General features: G+C 33.3%; 2 protein-coding genes across 2 annotated transcripts; one reads left to right on the top strand and one right to left on the bottom strand.

The window, feature by feature from the left end:
* Window positions 1–13734: 13734 nt before the first annotated feature.
* Window positions 13735–15730, top strand: LOC140059277 (diamine acetyltransferase 1-like). Its single transcript, XM_072105145.1, has 2 exons — window positions 13735–13858; window positions 15576–15730. The coding sequence occupies exons 1-2, from the start codon at window positions 13735–13737 to the stop codon at window positions 15728–15730; spliced, it is 279 nt and encodes a 92-aa protein (XP_071961246.1).
* Window positions 15731–17361: 1631 nt separating this feature from the next.
* LOC140059278 (G-protein coupled receptor GRL101-like) lies at window positions 17362–22766 on the bottom strand. The gene is made up of 7 exons (XM_072105146.1): window positions 22744–22766; window positions 20690–20761; window positions 20186–20257; window positions 19764–19835; window positions 19407–19481; window positions 18690–18761; window positions 17362–18409 (listed from the first exon to the last, which is right to left on the bottom strand). The coding sequence occupies exons 1-7, from the start codon at window positions 22764–22766 to the stop codon at window positions 17386–17388; spliced, it is 1410 nt and encodes a 469-aa protein (XP_071961247.1). The 3' UTR covers window positions 17362–17385.
* Between the last annotated feature and the right edge of the window lie 532 nt (window positions 22767–23298).

Below are 23298 nucleotides of genomic sequence, written 5' to 3' on the forward strand. Positions count from 1 at the left end.
TTATCCTAACAGTATCTTCATTGCAGTACTTTGATTAATATGAATTAACAAACGCTTTCTTGGTAGCTGTATAAATTATTTACAGTTGCTTTTAGCGATATGATTTACACATCCGTTGCTGTAATAGCAATCAATGCAAGCCAATCTGAACTTTAAATTTCCAACAAAGTCTAGTAGTTTATTTGATCAAAATAAAACAACGTAAATTTGAAAATTAAATTCTCCAGACAGTAATTAAAGACACGAGGCCTACGTTTCTTTGACCTAATTTAAGGACCTTACACAACTACATTTTATGTAAAAATAAATATTATATGGACCTATTGTGATATTTTTTCGTCTTTAAACAGTTAAAAATGTAAAAAATAAGTCGATTCTAATAATTTTAGCGGCCCATTAGAAATCCCACCAATACATATCGCGCACGGATTGATATTTTCATATTTTTATGTAATGCACCCACTTCGACCGATCCAATGAATGAATAACCAAATAAAAGAACCGTAACTTTTAAGCGAAAATATTAGGTCTTCTCCGATTTATTTTAACAGATTCTGCCAAAAAAGGAAATTTTAATTTTAATTTAGCAACGAGATGTCAGGCTAGGCCTATAGCTAGCATTCGATGGTCATACCAGCTAGGCCTACAAAACTAAGCCTAACTAAGCTAGGCCTATAAATATCTAAGAAAGAACTTTCGAAGCGAGCTACTTAGGTAGTGTTGTTTTTCTTTCTTTTTATCATGTTTTATGTTTTATGTTTTATTGTTTTGTTTTATGTTTTATTCAATTTTCAGGCACAACAATACATGACAATACAGCGGTGCAGCACCCTGAGGATTGCCATGAGTGCAAAGCACTATCGAGATGGCTCTCCATATACTGCACTAGAACATATAAGACAAACATATACACAAGATGCTCTACATAAACAAAGACTTAATATTAAGTCTTTGGGAGTGGAGTTGTAAATTGTCATGAGAAAAAAACCCTGACATATGACAGGACTTGTACCCAGGACCCTTAGATTGGTAGCCAAGCATCATAACCACCAAGCCACAGCTCCACTCCTAATCATAATTAGAACACACATTTAAGACAAGAAATGACCTGGTTTAATGTTTTTAAAAATTAAAGTTATATATTATTTTTACAAAAACTAAAGAATTGCAGGTCTAGTGTCTTTAATAGAAACATCAACAAAATACTGGAAATACAAAACTAGAACCACAAACAGTTGTATAGATATGGTATACAGATATATTGTTTGATTTTTAACATTTTGTTATTAAAACCAGTTTTTGTTTCTTCTTTATACTGTGTGACCTCTTAAGTGACCTCTTTAATCAAGGACTGCACTCCAAGAGGGCACAGTAGCCTACTCACACTGGCTGTGATGTAGGCTAGGCTACTAGTACACCGGGGTAGGCCTAACCCCCTACTCGTCTCGAAAGATGTACTAAGTTCTTTAAAGTGCACACGAGCATTTTGTGTACATTGGACTACAATTTACAGTCCCTCTAATAGTTAGTAAATGTAATGAACGTTTAAAATATCTTCTGCTATCAATTTGATATGTATAAGTCAATACAAAGCCTGCATTAAACTATATAGAGAAGAGAACACTATTCAGTAAGAGAGGGGTTTTTTTTAGGGGGGGGGGGCAGAGGTCACACGACACCATGACATCATCTCTAAATGAAGGGGTCACATACATTATATAAACTATACTAAATGTCTTTGTTGATTTAGTAGCACTGATCTCAATGGAGCGTATTACAAATGAAACATATTAAAATTATTATAGGCTAAAATATTATGTATTTTGTATAAATGATATTAGAATATATTATAAGATGACTAAAACTAATGTTATCAATATGTTTTTTGTAAATTTATATTCAACACCATTATGAAACATGTTAATATTATTAATAATCATTGATCACACTGTTATAAAGTATATTAAATGTTCATACAGTACAACCTGTATTAATATGACAACTCCAGGTCCAAACAAACGTTTATCCTTAATACGGCCGTCATGTTAGCAGACATATCGCTTCTAGTTCATTTTAATGGGAAATTATCTCCTAAATAGGGGATGTTACAAAGATTATTTTAAGCGGTTAATGTTACCCTTTATGAGATAGGAGTTCAGTATGTTACCCTTTATGAGATAGGAGTTCAGTATGTTATCCCTTATGAGATAGGAGTTCAGTATGTTACCCATTATGAGATAGGAGTTCAGTATGTTACCCCTTATGATATAGGAGTTCAGTATGTTACCAGTATGTTATACTTTATTGGATAGAGTGTTATACCAAAGCCAGTATAGTGAATTAATTATACTAGATGGTACGCTCGCTTCGCTCGCGTACCATCTAGGTCGTGCCCACAGATGGTTCTCGAATACACAGTAATTTCAGCGTAGCAAAACTGGCGATTTCAAATGTACGTACCGCAGGACTATAATACTTTGTCGTTTACAGAAACGAATAAATAGACACGATGATTTATGTAGTCAACTATAATTAGCACCCTGGGAATTACTTCCGAAGGAGAAACTTATCAAAATGAGTCCAAATCAAAAATTTGGACTCATTTAAAGAACCCCAATTTGTGTTTTGTATGTAACATTAGGGTTGAGGGATGGCAAAGCGGATAGGTACAAAGAGGAACACATTTTAAATATATTCTTTATCCACTCAGTAACGAAATATTTTTTTCATGTTTTATAGGCCTATAAATACTATACCTGTAAATACAGTAAAACATTTGCGATTTAATAAATAATACTTTGTTAAAACTGTCACTGTCATAATCGATTGAAATATTAAAGTACGTCACGATACACCACTACGACGTTTATATTTTTGGTAATTATTAATTAATACAAACGTTGAGAAGGAACTGTCAGTATAAAGTTTATTTGTATATAATAACGTGTTTATATATCTAACAGTAGAGCCTATTCACAATCTCAGTAATAAAGTTTATTTGTATATATTTTTATATTAAATCTAACAGTACGAACATTCACAGTAAGAAATGTTTGCCCGAATGTTCGATTCAAATGAGGACCAACAATAGTTAATAGGTATTTACAGTATTGTCAAAGTATTGCAAGTTTATTCTCAAAGGGCCCATATATTTACCTACCGCATGTGTTAAACCAAGGGCTCATAAATTTACCTACTTGTGTTAAACCAAACTCTGGCAGACTGAGAGATTGGGATGTTCCATTTATCGCAAATCAATACATTTGTATTATACAGATATTGACTGCTTAGAGGTTAAATATAAGATTTGACATCCCCGAGGGAATGATATTAAGTTCGAGGGAATATATATTTCCCGAAGCGCCAGCTGAGGGAAATATATATTCCCCGAGAACTTAATATCATTCCAGAGGGGATGTCAAATCTTATATTTAACCGATATAAAAGGCAATATCTGTTATATTATATAGCCAAGAACAAGTCTGCTGGGTTGGGTGAAGCTAGGCTAGGCCTCCTATAGTATTTGTATTGTATTTAAACAAGCCTGCCTAGACACCTTACCTTGCGAAGAATAATATACAGATAATTACTAATTAATGATTCCATGGCAATAAAATATTCACTTAGGCCTAGCCTAGGTCGTTTAAATTAACAGAAGAATTTCCATCAATAAGCCTATTAAAAATAATAATATTATAATCAGGTAGGCCGAATAAACAATTCGTCTTCTTTTCTCGATCTTCGAGGAGCCGAATCACCGGATGTTCAGCGCGTACTAGTTACTAGGTTACTACTGTGAGTATTGACCAATCACAAACGGTGTTTCATCACATTTAGGGTGGACTTATAACAAATGAGGGCGCTATGTATGCATAGTTTAAATAGTTTAGATGATTAATTTCTTCAAGCAATTTCCGTGGCGCAGCGGTTGAAGCGTTGTCTTGCGATGGAGTGACAATTCCACCCGAGTTCAAGATCGAGTAGATGACTTTTGTTTATTTATCGGCAACGCGAGTGTTGGCACACGAAAATTACACAGTCAATATCATCGTACTCGAGAATCTATATGTTTAATGACAGGGGACACGATAATTACGCGAAAATTACACAGTCAATATCATCGTTCTCGAGGATATATACGATTTACGATCCTCGCAGCGGTAGTCATGTGATGCAGTTTCAACCAATCACGTTAGCGTATTTACATAGGCTATGTAATATAAACGTATATTAAATCTATCAAAATAGTATTTTTTAAAGAAAATCGGCCTGTCTTCAACATTATGATGCTGTACTCTAGCTGTTCAACCGGTTTTCAGCCATTAAAAACAATTATCGTAGGAGGAGATAGGAAAATGCGAAGCCTCCTCGCATTTTTGTGGCGGGTATTTTTCAAGATGGACATCCATTAGATAGTGTATACCACGATCGGAAAACACCCCTATTTGGGGCAAATCGTTGAACCTAAATTCGTTTTAATCGTCAATAACTAATTATCTAACTTAATTTAATTAGTAAACAGGGTTATAGTGTAGGCCACTATGTAATTTCGTGTCATTGTTTTGTTAAAAGCAAAATTCCAGCTGATTTAGTGTCTTTAGGATGTAAAGTAATGAAAAAAATATGTTGCCATTTTTTAAAAAAAGCTTAAGGGTGTCAAATCCAAGATGGCCGCCAATACGTAAAATATCCAATAAATGTACCATATTGGACAAAGTAACACCCATTATGAATAATATTCAAAATGGCCGCCATTTTTTAAAAATGGATTAAATTTCTTATTAAAACATGTGCAAGTTATGACGTGGATTGAAATCACATAAAATGATAGGCCTATGACAACAACATTGGTGATTAACACAAAATGGTGGCCATTTTGAATTTTAAAATGGCCGCCATTTTTTAAAAATGGGTTAAATTTCTTATTAAAACTTGTATAAGTTAAATAAAATTAGATTGAAATACACAAAATGATATGCTTATGACAACAACATGGTGATTAACACAAAATGTTGACCATCAGGAGGTCTACAGTACTGACAGTACACTTCTTCATATTAAAACATCTTATAAACTTCTTCAGTTAAATGACAACTAACTCTGCCAAAGTCCTTCAATGAAATATTTCTAATCTTGAATGTGATACAGTAAGTTGACCTTCCTTCGTTCTCTACTACTGTATCCATCAAACTTCCACAGACTGATCTGCGTTCCCAACAACCTTGTTCAGAAACAAATTGGCAAAATAACTGAAATACCTCATTTCACCGGCAAATAATCTCTATAGGAGTCCTCTTTTACTTTGATAAGTTTGTGACCTGTATTCACCGTCATATATATTTTTTGCCAATATTCGTCTTTTTCTTAGGATACCATATAGACAGTTTGCCTTCTACAAGCTTTTACCAATGCCTCAAACATTTTCTGTCCAATTTCATTATGCCATGGCCAACAAACACCTTTGTGCGAATTGCAGCATTCTTCATTAATCGGGATATCATCTCTCTTTAAATGTTAACTAGATTTGCCAGCTCTGATGAAATCATTAATTTGTGTTATTTCAATTATACCACGCTCAATGACCCTGATCAATTGATGTAAATCCAGCAAGTCCCACACATACATGTCCTCTCACATACATATAGGGATATAGTTTAACCACATCATTTAGATTTCGTCGACTCTCTGTATTCAAGTTAATATCTTTATGATCAGCCTCTTTCAACCAAAATGATACTTAACTTAGAATCTCTTTCTCTGTCTGCATTTGTAGAAGCAAGTTGTAGAGAGAAAGCAGAATTAGTGTGCTTCTGTCCTTTAGAGATGTTTTCCATTTAAGATATTTGTGGCATAGGTAATACAAGTTCAGTTTCAACCAAAGCACTTGCCTCAACACTATTTTCACAATGATACATGTCCAAAAGCCATATAGTTCACCGGGTCGACATAATAATTGCTTTTTGATGTCATCTCTGTCCACCTCCACTCATCTCGGGCAAGAGTCATCACCAGGCATTCTTGTCTTTCCCTAGTACATGAGTTTTTATACCACAACCATGTGCACTCATCAAACGAGTGTATAATGCTGGTCTGTCTTTAGGGGGTAGGCCTACATATCTAATGAAATTGGTTGAGATTGTAGAAGATGAGAAGTAGGAGTTCATTCATTTACAAGGTTATTTATAGGCAGAGCTGTATCTGTATTTCTTTCAAGCTTCTACCAAAAGTTGACAGGTTGAAAACTTACCAACCATACTGGTGACTATGGCCCTGAAGGTTCAGACATTGAATTACATAGCAATAACGCATTTATTATTTAACATATTTATACAGGATTTCACAATAAGGTATAAATGCACTTGTTTTATATTGTGGTCCTGTCTCCTGTCAAGTTTCAGTTTCATGAAAAGAAATGAGATCTGTAATTATATATTATATATAAATTATGGTTAATTCTGACATAGGCGAGCACAATGGAAAAACTTTGGAACAAATTTCTGCCTTGGATACCTACCTGAACTATCTTAGGTGTACCGCAAAATGTAAAAGAGTTTTCACTATTACGATATTGTTCCATATTTCTATCTTAGAAATATATTATAAAGAGTTTTAAAACAAAATTTCTGATTCATTGGTAGATTTTCAACTCAATTTCAATTGTACGCGGTCAAAGTAATTTCCGGATTCACGATGAGTTCACAGGTTCACCTTGCAACAACTACCTGGTTTCAGTTAAGTTGGTCGTTAGTGGCTATAGTAATTTTAGTTTTTTTTTTATTTTCGGATCGGACCGCGCGTGTGAAGGTACAGTAGTTAAAAAATAAAATGCCGATACCCGAGTTTTATTGAGTAAGCTGGCAGGAATAACTGTAGGCTATCTGTGTCCCATTAGGGCCCATATTGCAAGCCGTCTAAAACATCTTCCTTCTTGGGCCGAAACGGCCTATACTGTCGCGGAAGTTAGTTTCAAAAGATGTTTAAATTAAATAATGTATTATGATGGTATTTATTTGAATAAACGCCTCCCCAATAAAATATCACTTTGAATAATAATCGCCTACACCCGCCCCCCCTCCTACTCAACTATCTAATAAACGCCCATCCACATTTATACACACAATATTGTATATACTATTTATAATAGAATTCATTACACTGTTAACTATAATTTACCAAGCATTTATTATAATTTTTTACCACTTTTCATATCTATTAGAAGATTTTATTTGATTATAAATGTTACGATATTATTAAAACTAAAAAATCCCTCGAATAAGCATCTCCCTCAAATGAACTCTACCTCCCCACCTCCGCCCTATAAAACAATAAACACTATACTTTAAAATGTTATTAATCATCTAAGACACTGTGGAACAGAGTAGGTTTAGTTTTTCGAATGTCAAGCATTTTCAATAATGGTAACCGACAGAAAACGTATAAGGAGAACGTCCTTCTAAATCCTTTTTACCCGAGTCATTTTCATTCCGAGAACCTTCGTTTACACTTCCTAGAGAGGAGTGAGCGAACTAGAGGTCTAACCCTCTAGTTAGACGTAATTGTTGTTGAATATTTGATATAAATTGTTAAGTTGTTCCATACTTTTGCAACTCCAACTTTGAACGATTATTTAATTTAATAGTCATAGTGGGGTATTATCTGTTATATAGAGGACATTGACAACTTTAGACAGCCTTATATTTACAATTTACAATCCTGTGAGAAGTGACAATTTTAGAACATTGTGTACAAACAACAATTTATGCACACATATTTAACAAAAATTATTTAAAGAATTTAATTTTTAGTGGCGGCCATTTTGAAATCCAAGATGGCCGACAGATTATCGCTTTACATAGTTAGGATTGTATAATGGGTACAGTAATACCATCAAAACGGACTTGTTCCACATTCATAATTTGTATTATAGGTGATATTCTGATTTTTAATAGGGTTATTTGAATGTTGGCGGCCATCTTGAATTTGGTCATTTAAATGTCTTTTGAAAAAATGGCAACATATTTTTTTTCATTCCTTATATTATCAAGATATGAAATAAAGTCAAAGTTTGCTTTTAACAAAAAATATACACGACATTCATATAAACGACATACCAGCCTACACTATTACATCAGGTGGTTAAAATCAATACCGAAAGTACGAACCAACTTTATATACCATCGAGTACAAATTCTAAAAGTAAGGCGCGATTTACCGAATTTTGCCCTTACGTAAATTTATATATAGAAACCAACCACAATACCCAAACCAGTGGTAATAATTAAACTACAGTAAATACATTGATGATGATGTGATGTTTTCTATTCTATCTGATTCCATTAATATGAATTTTTCACCGTGACGTTATCAAAACTAATAAATCTCGTACATCATGCATGCCGAAAAAATGAAACACTATAATTTTTCAAAACCCGAAGATGAGTAAGAGGTCCGTATGAAGAGTGGGCATATGTGTGTCTACTTACCGGCTTGGGTGGCTGAGACTGGATTCCCTCCTTTAAGAATGTCAAAGGTAAATAAAACAGGTTTACATGTAAGTGGAACTCATGCAGAATTTGACAAAAAATAACTAACATATGTTTATACGTAGTGGTAACAGATGTAAGGTATACTAAATTACAAGAAGAACATAAAGAAAAATAATAATATTGAAACATGCAGTTGTAAAGAGTTTATAGTACTGTACATTATAAAAATATAATTTGTTAGTGCTAAGTTTAATGTCATGATTTACTTTGTGTTTCTATTTTTGTGCCTGTGTGAGAATTTGAATTTAAATAAAAATAAATAAACTAAATGGTGGAAGTTGTACATAAAAGTTTCTAGTGTGTTGCTACAAATTAAGAAATAATATATAATCATTTTTTTGTTTAGCAATCATGTATTTGACTACTGTATAGTTGCATCCAATAATTTTTTCAGCTTCCTGTGGTGGGGCCTTGTGGGATATACTAAGTTTATCCATAGTGTTTTTATAAAATTACGGCGATACGGGTTATCCAAAAATGATAACATTAGTATTTGTAATTAGCCAAATATGGTAATAATGTTGATAATTAAATCCCACTCAGAATTTCACTGAACAAAATACTTTTACAGAATTTCTGATTTTTTGTAATGTAAAAATTATAATATTATTATCAACACGTTGATTTCAAATGCAACATACTTATTGACACAAAATGGTAAAAGTTCGTAAAAGTCAGTTACTTATTCGCCGTAGAGGGCGTAGATACAAAAAGTTCGCGGAACTGGGGTGGCAAATGGTAAAGTAGGTCAAGGGTTATCGATTCATACCAAAACATTGTGAAAAAAATTAAGTAGGTCAAGTGTTATAACGTTCGTAAAGCCAGTTACGTATTCGCCGTTGAGAGCGTAGATGCAAAAAAGTTCGCGGAACTGGGGTGGCAAATGGTAAAGTAGGTCAAGGGTGATCGATACATACCAAAATATTTTGAAAAAATTAAGTATGTCAAGTGTTACAAGCCAGTTACTTATTCGTCGTAGAGAAATCTGTTTTTTTAAATATTTGTGAATGTCCCTTTAATAGAATTTGAATAAGAAACTAGGAACTATAGTAACCAACTTCACAGACATGCAATGATGACGTACGCGTCGTGACGTTTGCTCCCAAACCCTTCCAATCATACATTGTGCAACGATGACGTTCCTCGCGAAATCAAGCTATTTTCAATAAACCTTATGAAAAAACTATCAACTTAGCATTTATGCTTAAATAACTATCAAGAAAGAACGAAGTGTAGTCAACTATCAATACATCATAGCGATCTTATCTTACACATACTTTTACATAAATGCATCGGATGATCTAATTCCTCACGTAAACTTGATTAAATACGATCAATGAAGACATGAACATGTTGGCCCTGTTTACGCGCGCACAACAAGGAGGCGCGCGTGCACAACTGCTGCACGTTATGCCAAGTCATATCAACATCTTATTTTACGAATAGCTCGGACATTAATTTAAACTATTAACTATATCAATCAAATCAGTAGTATAACCAGAACATTACTACTTACAATTATAAACATAACAAATACTATACACAGATTAAATTTTTATATAATACCCCTTTCACACCAAAAGCAAAACTCCGGAGACACCCCGGAGTTGACGTCCCGCTGTTTGGTGTGAAAGGTAAAATCAAGCAACTCCGGAGTTTAAAACTGCGGGGTTGAACAGCTGAACATTCTCCGGAGAGCGAACTCCGGGGACACCCCGGAGTTTTGGTGTGAAAGGTACCAACATCAAACTCCGGAGTGTTTCGGGTCAAAAGGTCATCCTCACACGATCACTCATTGCTTTAGTTTTATTTCAAAATACTTTAAATATTTGTAAAAAATATATAGCGGGTCTAGAAAATAATAAGTAGTATCAATAAAATGTTATATTACTTCTGAGACTTTTGAAAGTAATTATTAAATTAAACATATTATTAATTAAAATGATTCTAATGATCGTCGCTATGTAAACAAACAAAATAGAGGGCGACATTTACAATTTTATTTTATAAACCCTGGAGTTGCTAGGTTGGTGTGAAAGGGGTATCTCCGGAGTTTCTCGACGTTTTGAATGGTCATAAACCCCGGGGTGTCTCCGGAGACACTCCGGAGTTTTGGTGTGAAAGGGGTATTATATATAGATTTCTTCACTTCGAAATCTGTAAACATCCTCGCAATAACAACTGTGTTACCGCTTAACCTCTCTCCTTTGCCAGAAATTCTCCCAATAATTAACAAAATGTATTTAGCGTAACGCTCGTTACATAGGCCTTATAACTACATTGCAAAGAACTTATGCTACATTGTTATAATATATCTTTCTAAAATTTGAAGTGTGGGCCAATGTTCATTCCTGTTTTTTTTTTCATTCGTAGTGTGTACAAAATCGGCTTATCGACTATGCCACTTGTATTTTAACAATGGGAATGCGAATTATTCGTTTAGGTGACTACCTTATGCTACGTTTTTATTCTAAGTATACTCTAGCATTATTACCAATCAGAGAAGTGTCGATAGGATAGGGTTAAGTACAAGAAAAGCCCGGATGTGGTCGTGGATTACTTCAGTCTGAGTTCACTTCCATTTGTAATAACATTTATATTATATGATGATTTATGTAGGCTATATAACTATTATTGTTATATCTTTCTAAAAATTGAAGTGTAGGCTCTATGTGTATTCGTTTTTCTTGCGTGCAAACGTACATTAGCTATGCCACCTGTATTGTAACAATGGGAATGCGAATCATTACTATAACCTTATGCTATGTTTTTATATTCTATGCGTACTCTAGCTGTGGAGGTAAGTTAAACAACTTTTGAACCAGAAATTTCGATACCTTACCTTCAAAGAGGTAAAAAATAAATAAATAAATAGTTTTTAACCTCCATGCTCTAGCCTTGTCCGTCCCAACACAATCCCATGTTATACATGAGGTTTGAACGTAGTATTCTTCTTCTACTACTCCGCCGAATAATTACCAGCTTATACTGCAGACTCTTAATTATAATTACGGCTACCCTTTGACGCCTCTCATTGTTTACTCTGGATTTTCTAATTTTTAATCAACAAGTATGTTCATTTTAATTTTAATTTGCAGTGTTTACATCGGTTTACATGAGGGATACTGTACCTACAATTCCCATTGTATCATGAGGGATACTGTACCTACAATTCCCATTGTATCATGAGGGATACTGTACCTACAATTCCCATTGTATCATCGTATTCGAGATTGTCAACATTGTTACACCACCCGAGTCTGCTAATTTCTAAGTTTATTGATCAGTATAGTAACGTAATTGTTATAAAACGTCACACGCCTTAACAGTTTGTCCCCATATACTGTAGCTTATGTTGATTTCAATTTTTGTCTATCCAATCCAAGTACACTTTTTTAAATAAAAGTCCTACAGTTAAATAAGTGTTAATGTATAGCCCATGATGGAGTAATTTATAGTTCTTCATAAGCTTCCTAATTACATGAATACAGTCAAGATAAAAGCGTCAAATTGTATATCTTATTTGTTTTGTGTAGGCCCTATTTTTATTGTATTTCAGTAATAAACGGCTATTGTTTCTATTGGAAATTAAAAATGAAAAACGGTTTTCTTGGAAACCGGTTTCGGCAGTTGTTTTCGTAGAGTCTTCCTTGGCTTTTGCGCGTGCGGTCTTCTCTCTGCTGCATGGTCTTAGCTTCAATAGAGGGCGACATAAAAAACAACATTATGCAAATTTGTTTTCAGGTATTTAGATTTTTTTCATTGGTTATCCGCACTTACTTGGCGGACAACCCATTGTTATTGTCAAGATCTTTTTGGTTATCCGCTCTTGGCGGATAACCCCTTGATATTGTCAGGATAAAATGTTTACTTTACAGTTTTATGGTTTGTGGATCAAAATCGAAAGACTAAAAACGAAATGTGTGATTTGTAAGTAAATGTACGGTACGGTGTAATTTAATTTGCATGATTTTTAGTGGTGTTTTGTGCACAATACCATTTCGTAAGGTCTTCCTTGGCTTTGTGTTTGCGGTCTTCTCTCTGCATGGTCTTAGCTTTAGAAACACCCATCAATATAGGGCGACATTTAAAAAAAATATATAGGCCTACAAATTAATTTTTGGTATTTAGGCCTAGATTTTTTTTGTTTATGGTTGTTTTCATGGTTTTTTTTCGGTAATTAGACGAACCCCAAAACAGTTCAATAAGTATGATTTGTGGGCCGGAGATTCAAATTCAATACATAAGTTCGGCAGTACTGCTGTACTTTTGCACCTAACTTGAAATCGCTGCTGCAAATAAAGATTACAACCGCGCAATGCCGAGGAGAGGGTGAATGTTTTGGGTTGAGATTGAGGTGCGAATAGTAGCGGCCATGATTATTGTGTTGCAAAAGGAAGACAAATGTCATATTACGTGAGTTGACTACCATATGCGGTTTTGGTATCATATATGTTCTTCCATACCGCATAGTCAAAATGAGCAAAATAAATATTTCATCAGCGGCACACTAATGATGAATTTGGTGTATGGACTGAACGTCATCGCTATGCTCCATTACTTGGACAGGACTGCTAATTAGTAAAAATGTTATGTAAGTATTTCTCTATCGCCTCCTGATTGTTACCTATGTCTGGCTGGTTAAGGCAGCTAGGCCAGATTTTTATTATTTTTTTTTATTAGATAAAAGATCTATCAAATGAAACCCATTCATTCACCTAGGAATATTAAATATTTTGCATTATTCTGTAAAACCAGGAGTTCGTTAGTTAGGGATAGCAGGTAAGCGAAATAAATATAGTTTCAGTTTATCTTCCTGTAAGAGCAGATCCACGCTGTACAGTATAAAGTAAGGTATAAAATAACAAAATGATATTAAATACAGGCCTTGTCTTTTGAAAATTATAGGTGTTCTACAAATTGCACTCCTCAATACATTCAGGGGTGCTGTAGGTGTGCTGTTTGTATTTTGGTGTGTAGAAGTTTACCAAATTTAAGTGTGTTGTAAATCACACTCCTCAAGGGCATTTTATAGGCGTGTGTTAAGTGAGTGATCGCACTCGCTCGCCTTAAAAGACAAGGCAGCTGCAATGTCTAATGCTGTCATGCATTGTTAACTTTTACAAACATTCTGATATCCTATATAAACTAGTTTTCCCAGTTAAAAAAGTAGTACAGTAGCAGGAAAATGGAAGATGGCAACTTCCGTATACGAGATGCAAGACCGGAGGATTGCGCTGCGATAATGAAGATGATTCTGGAATTGGCAGTGTTTGAAAATTCTGAAGATCAAGTTGAATACACTACTGAAGGTATACTTTACATTACATTAAAAATACAAAATACAAGGAGTAGTGTAGTATAGGTATCATGCCACTGAACTTAAATCTTGCTCTTTTTAACCATAATCTCAAACTTTTTTTCAAATTATTTGATGCCTTGAATGAATCACCGATCCTTGGCCACAACAGCGTAAAAATCAACTTTTTGGGGAGTACAGTAGTATGTTAATGAATTAGAAACATTTCATCCCAAGACCATTTTGGTTCTTGGCGTTTTGACCAAGGGGGTTGGAGATTGGAGTCATATTTGGGAAATTTTAAGCCAGTAAAAACCCCAAACTTAGAATGTATGCTTACAGATTAAACATTATTACATTACACAATTTAAGCTGGAAAATTTTCAAATATTATTTTTTTCAAGAAGGAATTTAACATAAAAATCAATGTTCTACTGAGATTTACTTGTTCAATTTACTTGCACAGTGATTTGACCGCTGGAACTAACCCATGGACGATAATTTAACCACTGGATGAACCTACCATTATATGACTACTGGGTCCTACGCACGGACTGGTTAACCAACTTATAGTATGACCCTGCTGTAATGTACACATTAGGAAGATCCAATTTAATATCAGCGGCGCAGATCCGTTTTTAATAGTAGGGGGACGTATAAAAATGAAATACTTTGTGAGCAAAGGCTGGGGACCGCCAAGGGCCCGCGGAAGCCTGGCTCTTTGAGCAAGTTATAGATTGTTTTAATCGATTTCTGAGCACATAAAAATTCCGCCAAGAAGAATACAATTATTTTAGGTACGCACTTTTTAGGCACTGGTCCTGATGCGCCACTGGTTATATTCAGGCAAAATCTATTCTTTATATATATTGTATTTTCTTAAATTACATACGATACGTCATGCGTGTCATGGAAGTCTTACTGTCTTTTCATTTCAACAATTAATCTGCGTCGGTGTTTAATACTATAAAGGTTTGTGCAAAAAAGTTTACATAATTAAAACTCGCACTTGCACTGCACTTGTCATCTGAAATGTAGCTTTCCTGTGAGATGTTTATTGAACTTGTTAAAATTCTTGTTTTTTTTAGGTCTACAGAAGGATATATTTGAGCCAGGAAGCATTGTGTCTTGCATAGTAGCGGAATATAAAAGACCAGAAGTAGAGACATTTGAAGTAATTGGTTACAGTGTTTTCTTCTATACATACAGTACTTGGAAGTGAAAGGTGGTTTATATGGAAGACCTGTATATCATGAAAGAGTTCAGAGGTAAATGACCTACTAACTGACCTATGACCTACTACTAACTGACCTTTAAGGTATCTGAATGCATCCAAAGATTTTGATTGGTTGCAATCGCTTAAAATTAAACTGATGTATTTCTAAATATGTTATTATTATATTTCTCTGCTGTAAACTGAACATTCTTAAAAGTTGAAATCAAACCAAAACCACAAAAATGGTTTTAATATTTAAAAAATGCTTTTTGGTAATATCAACCAAATTTCAATAAAAAGTCAATTAGCATGTCACAAAAAAAGAAAATATCAATGTTATTCTTTACTTAAATTTTATAGGAAGAGGTTACGGACGAATTATGATGAGAAGGGTTGCTGAGGTAATTATGTCAAAAAATATCTGAAAAACGTGAATAAATGAATATATTAAATAATATAAATAATTTCTTACTCATAACAACGTTCTAATTTTTTCAGATTGGTTTATAGAAAGGTTGCCAGAGAATGCATTGGGCAGTGCTGGGTTGGAATAAACCAGCAATTAATATGTATAAAACAATCAACTCAATAGATTTAACAGCAACTGAGGACTGGCATATGTATACAATGTTTAAGCCTCAATTGTTAACATTTGTGACTAATTCTTAATTTTTCTATTTAAACACAATTTTCAGTTTAGAAATGTTAGTATAATAATGTAATATTGTAATGCCTTTTCAACATATTTTGCTGGCTGCTTTCCATGCGGCTACGTATGATTCGTTTACGTGAGACATGTGGCTACGCGCATATCACGTTTATTGTAATGCCTTTTCAACATGTTCTGCTGGCTGCTTTCCATGCATGATTCGTTTACGTGAGACATGTGGCTACGCGCATATCACGTTTATTGTAATGCCTTTTCAACATGTTCTGCTGGCTGCTTTCCATGCATGATTCGTTTACGTGAGACATGTGGCTACGCGCATATCACGTTTATTGTAATGCCTTTTCAACATGTTCTGCTGGCTGCTTTCCATGCATGATTCGTTTACGTGAGACATGTGGCTACGCGCATATCACGTTTATTGTAATGCCTTTTCAACATTTAATTTGCCGTATCAGACTGGAGAATGTGTGAAAGACCATTCATTAATCCGGTCAAACTACGGTTTGACCTAGACAAAATTAGAACAGAATTTATTTTTGTTGTACTGTACTTCCTAAGACCCATCTGAACAACATATGAAAAATGGAGAAAAAAGGAAGATGAAGAAAAATTGCTAATTTGCATATAACTAAAATGGCCGTTTTCTCTCAATTTTACACAAATATCAGTATTAAAGCATCCGATTTTGGCAAACATATATTTTGCAAGAAAATCACTGGAGATATTTAAAAAATAAATTGTTCAACTTTTAAAAATCCAAGATGGTTTAAAATATACTTCAAATATGGCTGCCATTTTTCTTATTCTGTATAAAACACCAAATCAAGTCTTTCAAAATTGTCTGTCATAGGTCGTAGTCACGTATAGATTTTGCTTTTAGAAGCAGTCCTCATGAAACATTCATTTCCAGTATTAATATTGTAAATTTTTTAAAGTAAAAGTTGGTCCTATTGTCACCAATGGGAGTTTACGAATTAGCTGTCGCATTTATAAATTCCAAAACAAAAATGAAATACTTAGATTCAACAAATATTATTTAATTTTACTTTTTTGATAAAATCAGATTTCTTTTCATGTTTCAAACAATGTTAGACAAATTTAACTATGTTTAATGGAGTACTTAACTCAAAACATAGCTTAAACTAAAACTTGACTAGATTGACTTATCATGTATTTAAGATACTGAAAGTTTTTCAGACAAAAAATATTTATAAAAACCAAATTACCATAGATGTAAATAGATAAAACTAGTTACCAATTAACAATAATTTACAACTATTAATGAATAAATTAGTTTGAATCTATGAAACATCCACATATCAATAACGAAATTACTAATTAGAAATAGAGGAATTTCTTTAAAATCGTGACAAAACTTAAAATAACTTGAATGAATTATATACTGAAATCTTGAAAATTTAATTTATCAAACTACATTGATGAATTCATTAAATATTCTACAATCTTGACAAAATTAAAATTAATTTTTTTAGCACAAACAAAAATATGAATTGTACAAGAAAATGCTTTTAAATGATATTAGTAAAAAGTTTACAGGTCTACAGTGATAAAAAATGTGATTAAAACAAGATCAAAGCAGAGAGTTGTTAATTGCAACTCCCTGATCAAAGATTGAATGCAATAAATAGCCAAATCACAATGTATTAAGTGGAATCTGTACAGGTGCCGGTTGACGCACTTTGCAGTTAAAAATATAAGCAATTGTGTAAAGATACGGATTGACTGAGGAGTTGATGGGGATGATAAATGTCGCTGCCCAAACATATATGTCATCAGGAATCGTCATCCAACCCGTCTCGGAACCAATTGCCATTACTATAATCGGGGCCCAGCAACAGAAATCAGTGAAAACTATTAAGCCTAGTTTTCTCGCCATTTTTAACTGTTCTTTCCTCCTCTGTCTTCTATTGACAGTGGCCCCCGATCTTTTCACTGACAAGAAAATTGTCAGATAACTAAGTACAATTAAAAAAAAACCGACGCCATTAAAGGCAACAAAAATAGCAACAGCATACTCCCAACCTGGCCACCGACTTCTGGTTAAAGGTAGTGCAAGGCACACACTTTCCTTTCCATAATAATTGTCACCAAAATACGATAAGTTTAATTCATTGGCTGTCACTGGAAGAAAACTCAGCACAATCCAGAATAGCCATCCGAAGCTGATAATGATTCGACATTTTGTACGGTTGAGGCGTTTCGTACTAAATGGATTAACAATGTTAATAGCTCGATCGACACTCAGCAGCATCAGTGTAAACACTGAGCATTGCCCAGAGAGTGTAGAAATAGCCCCTGCAAAACTGCAAAGGACACTATTTCTCCAATCTCTGGAAACCTTTCCGTATCTTCCTCTGTAATGTATATCCGCACTCGCAATGATGATCAGGTAGACTGCCATCAGCAGGTCAGACACGGCGAGGTTGGTGATAAGTGTGGTTTGGACTTTATTAACATTGTTAATATCATTATCTTTTTTAAACTTTCGTGAAACGATAACAACAACATTCCCAATGACCGAAGATAACCCGATAATCATCATCAACACACGGAGAAGTTCATTTTTTAGCAAGTCTTCACACGATGCAAATGCATCTGAAGGCTCGCAGACATCGATGGGGCCAACAAGGCAACAGAGACTAGAGTATTCCGAGTACCTAAAAGAATCAAATATAGCAACATAATAAGTGCTAAGTTATTAAATGTTGGGATGTTTTAAATAGTTCAGGACCAACATTTTAAAATTTTGCATGTTATCTGCATATCTTTTGCAATATTTTTAAGTTTGACCTAAGTCTGTATTTATTGTCTTGTTTACGTTAGCCCACCACTTGATGTTTAAGCTCAAGTAGTATACGTATGAAATGCCATATGTAGCAAAATGTTTCTCTTTTTATGAATAATAAGTAGAAGTTGTGTAGATCTATCAATACTTACAATTCTTTTAAGCCTGTAAATTGCTGAAAAGTTCTATCTCTGTAAACCTTTAACTTGTTGCCTCTTAACTTTCTAAAAATAGCAAATTTAAACACTAAATTAAACATTGTTAAGAATGTACAAGAAGAATTACCAGAGTTGCCAAAATTATTATTTCTGAGGTGGTTTCTTTGTATCAACTTTTTTTTGTCTAGAACTGTGTATGTTTCACACTTTCTCCTCTTTCATTCATTACTAGCTTAATATATCTATGTTGTATACATAACATTTCTTATTATAATAATATAAATTAATAATAATAATATAATATAATATTGTACAGAACTAATAATATGTTTAGATTCGAGTGTTTAGTTATTGTAGCTTGGTATTTTTAAAGTTGGTTTTATAAAGTAACTAACACTAAATGTCTTCAATTTTTTAAAAATAAATCAATTTCTGCAATATATAACCATTTAAAAATGTCGATGAAATTGAATTGAAAAATTTAACAGAGTCGAGCAATTATCAAGTATTTGGATCTATGATTTCTGAAATTGAAGAGCACATTAATAGATTTTAGGGGTAAATCACATGTGCATAAACACAATTACTGTTTATTAAAAATAGGTCAAAGTGATAAGGATGATTTAATTGAGCCAATCAAAGGTGGATGTTTGATCCTGATATAAATCATACCAATTTAGGTTATGGACAAATTGCACAGTGTTAACTTACAAAATCGAAAGTGATGAAACAACAAAAGAAAATGCCTCAGGATCTATGGTAGTTATAGAGTTGTTATCTAAGTTCCTGTTAAAAGATAAATCAACAGACCCTTAATTATATGATTAGCTTAACCAATTAATATACTATAATTAGTAAGATTTACAGTAGGACAGCTCTACTCAGGAGACACTTTCCGCAAACGAGGGGCAATATATGTTATAACACAATGGCCAACCCCTAAGAGGACAATATTTTTTCCCATTATAAAAACAATAAACACGTTGTTGGGTTTTGAAGGTGTCCCATTAATATGGCTTTTACTGTAATTTAAAATATAAAAGTACATGAACAAGAGAAAACACTTACAGTGTTGTCAATGCTGTCAAACCATTAAATGCATTAGCTGGCAATGTACTGATTTTGTGACCATTCAAACGCCTTCAAAATAAAATTGTCATAGTAAAGTAAAATTATTATATCATAGTTGTTTGATACAGAAAAATAATTCATAGTATGGAAAATCCAAGTTGTTTGATACAGTATTATGGTGTAAAAAAAAAATTATTGACAAAAGAGATCTTTGAATCAAATAATCATGTATATAAACAATAATATAATTAATTCATATTGTTTCTCTGATCTATAGATTGGCACCGGTGTTACAGCAATGTTAGGGCAGTCTATGACATACAGTATCAACTGGAATAATTAGAATAGTTCTAAAACGACAATAAATAAAGTTTCTTTTGAAATTAAGAAGTTTGTAAAAGTATTGAAAAAATACTCACAGTTCTGTCAATGATTTCAAACCAGAAAATGCATTGGCTTCCAATGTGTGTATTTGGTTACCTTCCAACCGCCTTAAATGATAAATAATGCACAGTATAATGGTCTTGCTAGCTTAGGCTTGAGCAGGTAAGTTAATTGCAAATTATCTATTGAGTTCTACAGTACATTTTATATAATTGTGGGGTTTGCTCATGTCCAGTCCGAGTTTCCAAACACTCATTTTTTCAGCCTTAGTAAGCTATAAGCTTCCGCATGGTAATTGTTTCTGTCCTCTTGAATATAACTGCCTAAAGGAGCGGCGCAAAAAGAAGCCCATCTCAAAATTGAGCACATCTAGAAAAGAAGCTCACCCAAGAATCCAAAAGTAAGAAGCAGAAATTGCCTTCTTTTCAATGTTTTATGATAATACATAATAATCTGAAATTGTTAATTCTACATGTATGATTTAATTTAGTGAAATAATATAAATTAGTAAACGTAGCAAATAGTATGAAAAAACTCACAGGTCTGTCAAAGCTGACAAACCATTAAATGCACTGGCTGGCAATGTACTGATTTGGTTACCATCCAACCTCCTACGAAGGAAAAAGAATGAACAGTATAATAAAATTACAATATTCAAGAAGGTTGATTTTTTTCCTAATATGGTAATACAGTATGGTACTACAGTTACTCTATAGGACCATTACATTAAAATGTGCATACTGTTAGAAAATTGTAATACATTATTTTATTCTGGTACAAGAATTGAATTGACATTTAACTATAATATAATAAGGAATTCATAATTACAAATTAAGAGACGTTTACTACGTATACTGTTTCGTGTGAAACAGATATTTATTTAGTTAACATTGAGGGCGTCCTTTCTTGTCTCTAATAAAACAAGCGTAGATCCCTATGGAACGCCGGGAGTGCCACTTTCGGCGACCTTTTAATGCGGCTCATGGCATTCAGCAGCGACTTTTGTCATTAGCGGCAGCTACACCATCCGGCGACTTGTGTATTTTTTTTTCTCTTTTGTGGCGCAAACACCACTTTTATTCACATTCATATTATCTCATATTACATAAAATCAGTACAGTACAGTATTATTTAACTTGTAAATGTCGTTACAGTTCATACAGTAAGTAACATTTTTACATATATGAATTCTGTATTACTCCTTTTTTCATTAATTTTCTTATATTTTGTTATACACTTGACAGGATCATCATTATCATCTATCCCGTTTTAAAATAGTTCACACATTTTCATTTGTTTGTTTTTATTTTACAACCCGGATTATACAATATATTTATATACATGATAAAAAAAACAATAATAGCTCAGTACCACCAGTAACCCGTATCACTGTAATTCTTTTTCTGTTAATCGTATCAAATTAGAAATTATATTATCATAATCGTATTTCTTAAAGCTACCCATTTTTCTATACTTGTTTCTTTATTGTTATATGTTTCACATTCAATGTTATATAACATATTGATTTTAAATGAATTCCATAAAGATTTACCCACTGGCTTATTTAGTGCAGATAACATTTTTATTCTATAAATAGTAAATGCTGCAAAAGTGTAAATATAATCTATTAGCTTATCTCCCGTTCCTAGTATTAATTGTTTAAATGATATATTATTGTGATTTAAACTTACAAAGATACTAAGCATTTTCCTCCAATATTTCTGAATAAATCTACAACTAAAAAACAAATGATTTTCATTTTCAATTTCTCCACATTTGTCACACGTTTGTGTTTCCTTAACTTTCCACTGATACAGCCGTTTGTTGGTAGGCAGTATTCTATGTAACATCTTATAATTGAATTGTGCTAGTTTCTTATCTTTCATTTTACATACTTTCCGTAACCAAGAAGTTTTCCAATCAATGTTGTTATCATTGAAGTACTCTTCCCATTTTAGTTGTAACATTGGAATAATGAAATATTCTTTCACAAACCATGAGTATATTAGTTTGGTAGTATTAATCTCATACTTGGTCCCAACTAATTCATCATTATCATCACAATTGAAAATATCTACCTCCTTAATAATACGTTTCCATTGAATTGGTATTGCCTTAATAATGCACAAATACTCATTTAACCAGTTTGTTTTACATTGTAGTTTCACCAGTATTTCGTTTGATGTTAAAAAAGCGTTCTTATTAACAATGTCTTTAATACTGATAATGCCACTGTCAATCCAATGCTTGTAGAAAAGCGATTTTTTTTTTAGTTTAACGTAGTGGTTTCCCCACAGTTGCTCATTCATTATATCGTTATAAGTTTCAGGTTTTTTTTAGAGATTCTGTTATAATTTATGTTGGCTTTTATCATATTTTTGTAAAACAGTGGAATTTTATCAGAATTAACATCAATAATGTTATAACATGACATATTATGTAAAACATTAACATCACATATTTTTTTAATATAATACATTGGAATATTTTTCCATTTACCACCAGTCTAGCCTAGTTAGAGATATATAGGCGGACGGCTAGAGAGAGGCCAGCTTATTCTACTACTAAATAAAAGACAAACAAAAATCCTTACATTTTCTCTTTCAAAATTGACATGAAGATGTCCTAAATTAATTTCATCAAGAATTTCACGCAACGTTTTCATTTTGAAGGTGCTTTCATAAAGATGTACACATGAATAATAATAAAATTCGTAACAAAATACTAAATGAATCAACACTCTGGCATGTGCTGCATGCAACAAGGTATTTTGATCCTGATAAGTTGTTTAGCCTTTTCCTTCCAGACGTTACAAAATGTCCCGTAACCTTCCAAGGTTAAGCTGTTATCGTTGCGCAATTAGTCGGCATACAAAAAAGCTGCCTAATCCTTAAGTCGCCAAATAAAGAAGTCACCGACAAAGTTATTCAACCCAAACAAAGTCGCCACATTAAAACAAATTGTAACCAAATGTTAAAGTCGCCGAGTCACCGCATGAAAATGTTGCAGCTGAATGGTAAAGTCACCGAGTCACCGCATGAAAAAGTTGCAGCTGAATGGTAAAGTCGCCGAGTCGCCGCATAAAAAAGTTGCAGGTGGATGGTAAATTCGCCGAGTCGCCGCATGGAAAAGTCACATTATGGGCTGC

The sequence above is a fragment of the Antedon mediterranea genome, chromosome 9, assembly GCF_964355755.1.
Source record: "Antedon mediterranea chromosome 9, ecAntMedi1.1, whole genome shotgun sequence".
In the NCBI taxonomy this organism is placed as follows: Eukaryota; Metazoa; Echinodermata; class Crinoidea; order Comatulida; family Antedonidae; genus Antedon; species Antedon mediterranea.

Excerpts from the sequence above, each read along its gene's own strand:
- LOC140059277 (XM_072105145.1), top strand. The coding sequence starts at position 13,735 with ATGGAAGATGGCAACTTCCGTATACGAGATGCAAGACCGGAGGATTGC. Across the intron at positions 13,859-15,575 it reads AGTTGAATACACTACTGAAG|GTTGCCAGAGAATGCATTGG; the intron begins GTATACTTTACA and ends GTTTATAGAAAG.
- LOC140059278 (XM_072105146.1), bottom strand. The coding sequence starts at position 22,766 with ATGTCAATTTTGAAAGAGAAAAT. Across the intron at positions 20,258-20,689 it reads TTGTCAGCTTTGACAGACCT|GCGGTTGGAAGGTAACCAAA; the intron begins GTGAGTTTTTTC and ends TTATCATTTAAG. Across the intron at positions 19,482-19,763 it reads TTGACAGCATTGACAACACT|GAACTTAGATAACAACTCTA; the intron begins GTAAGTGTTTTC and ends ATCTTTTAACAG.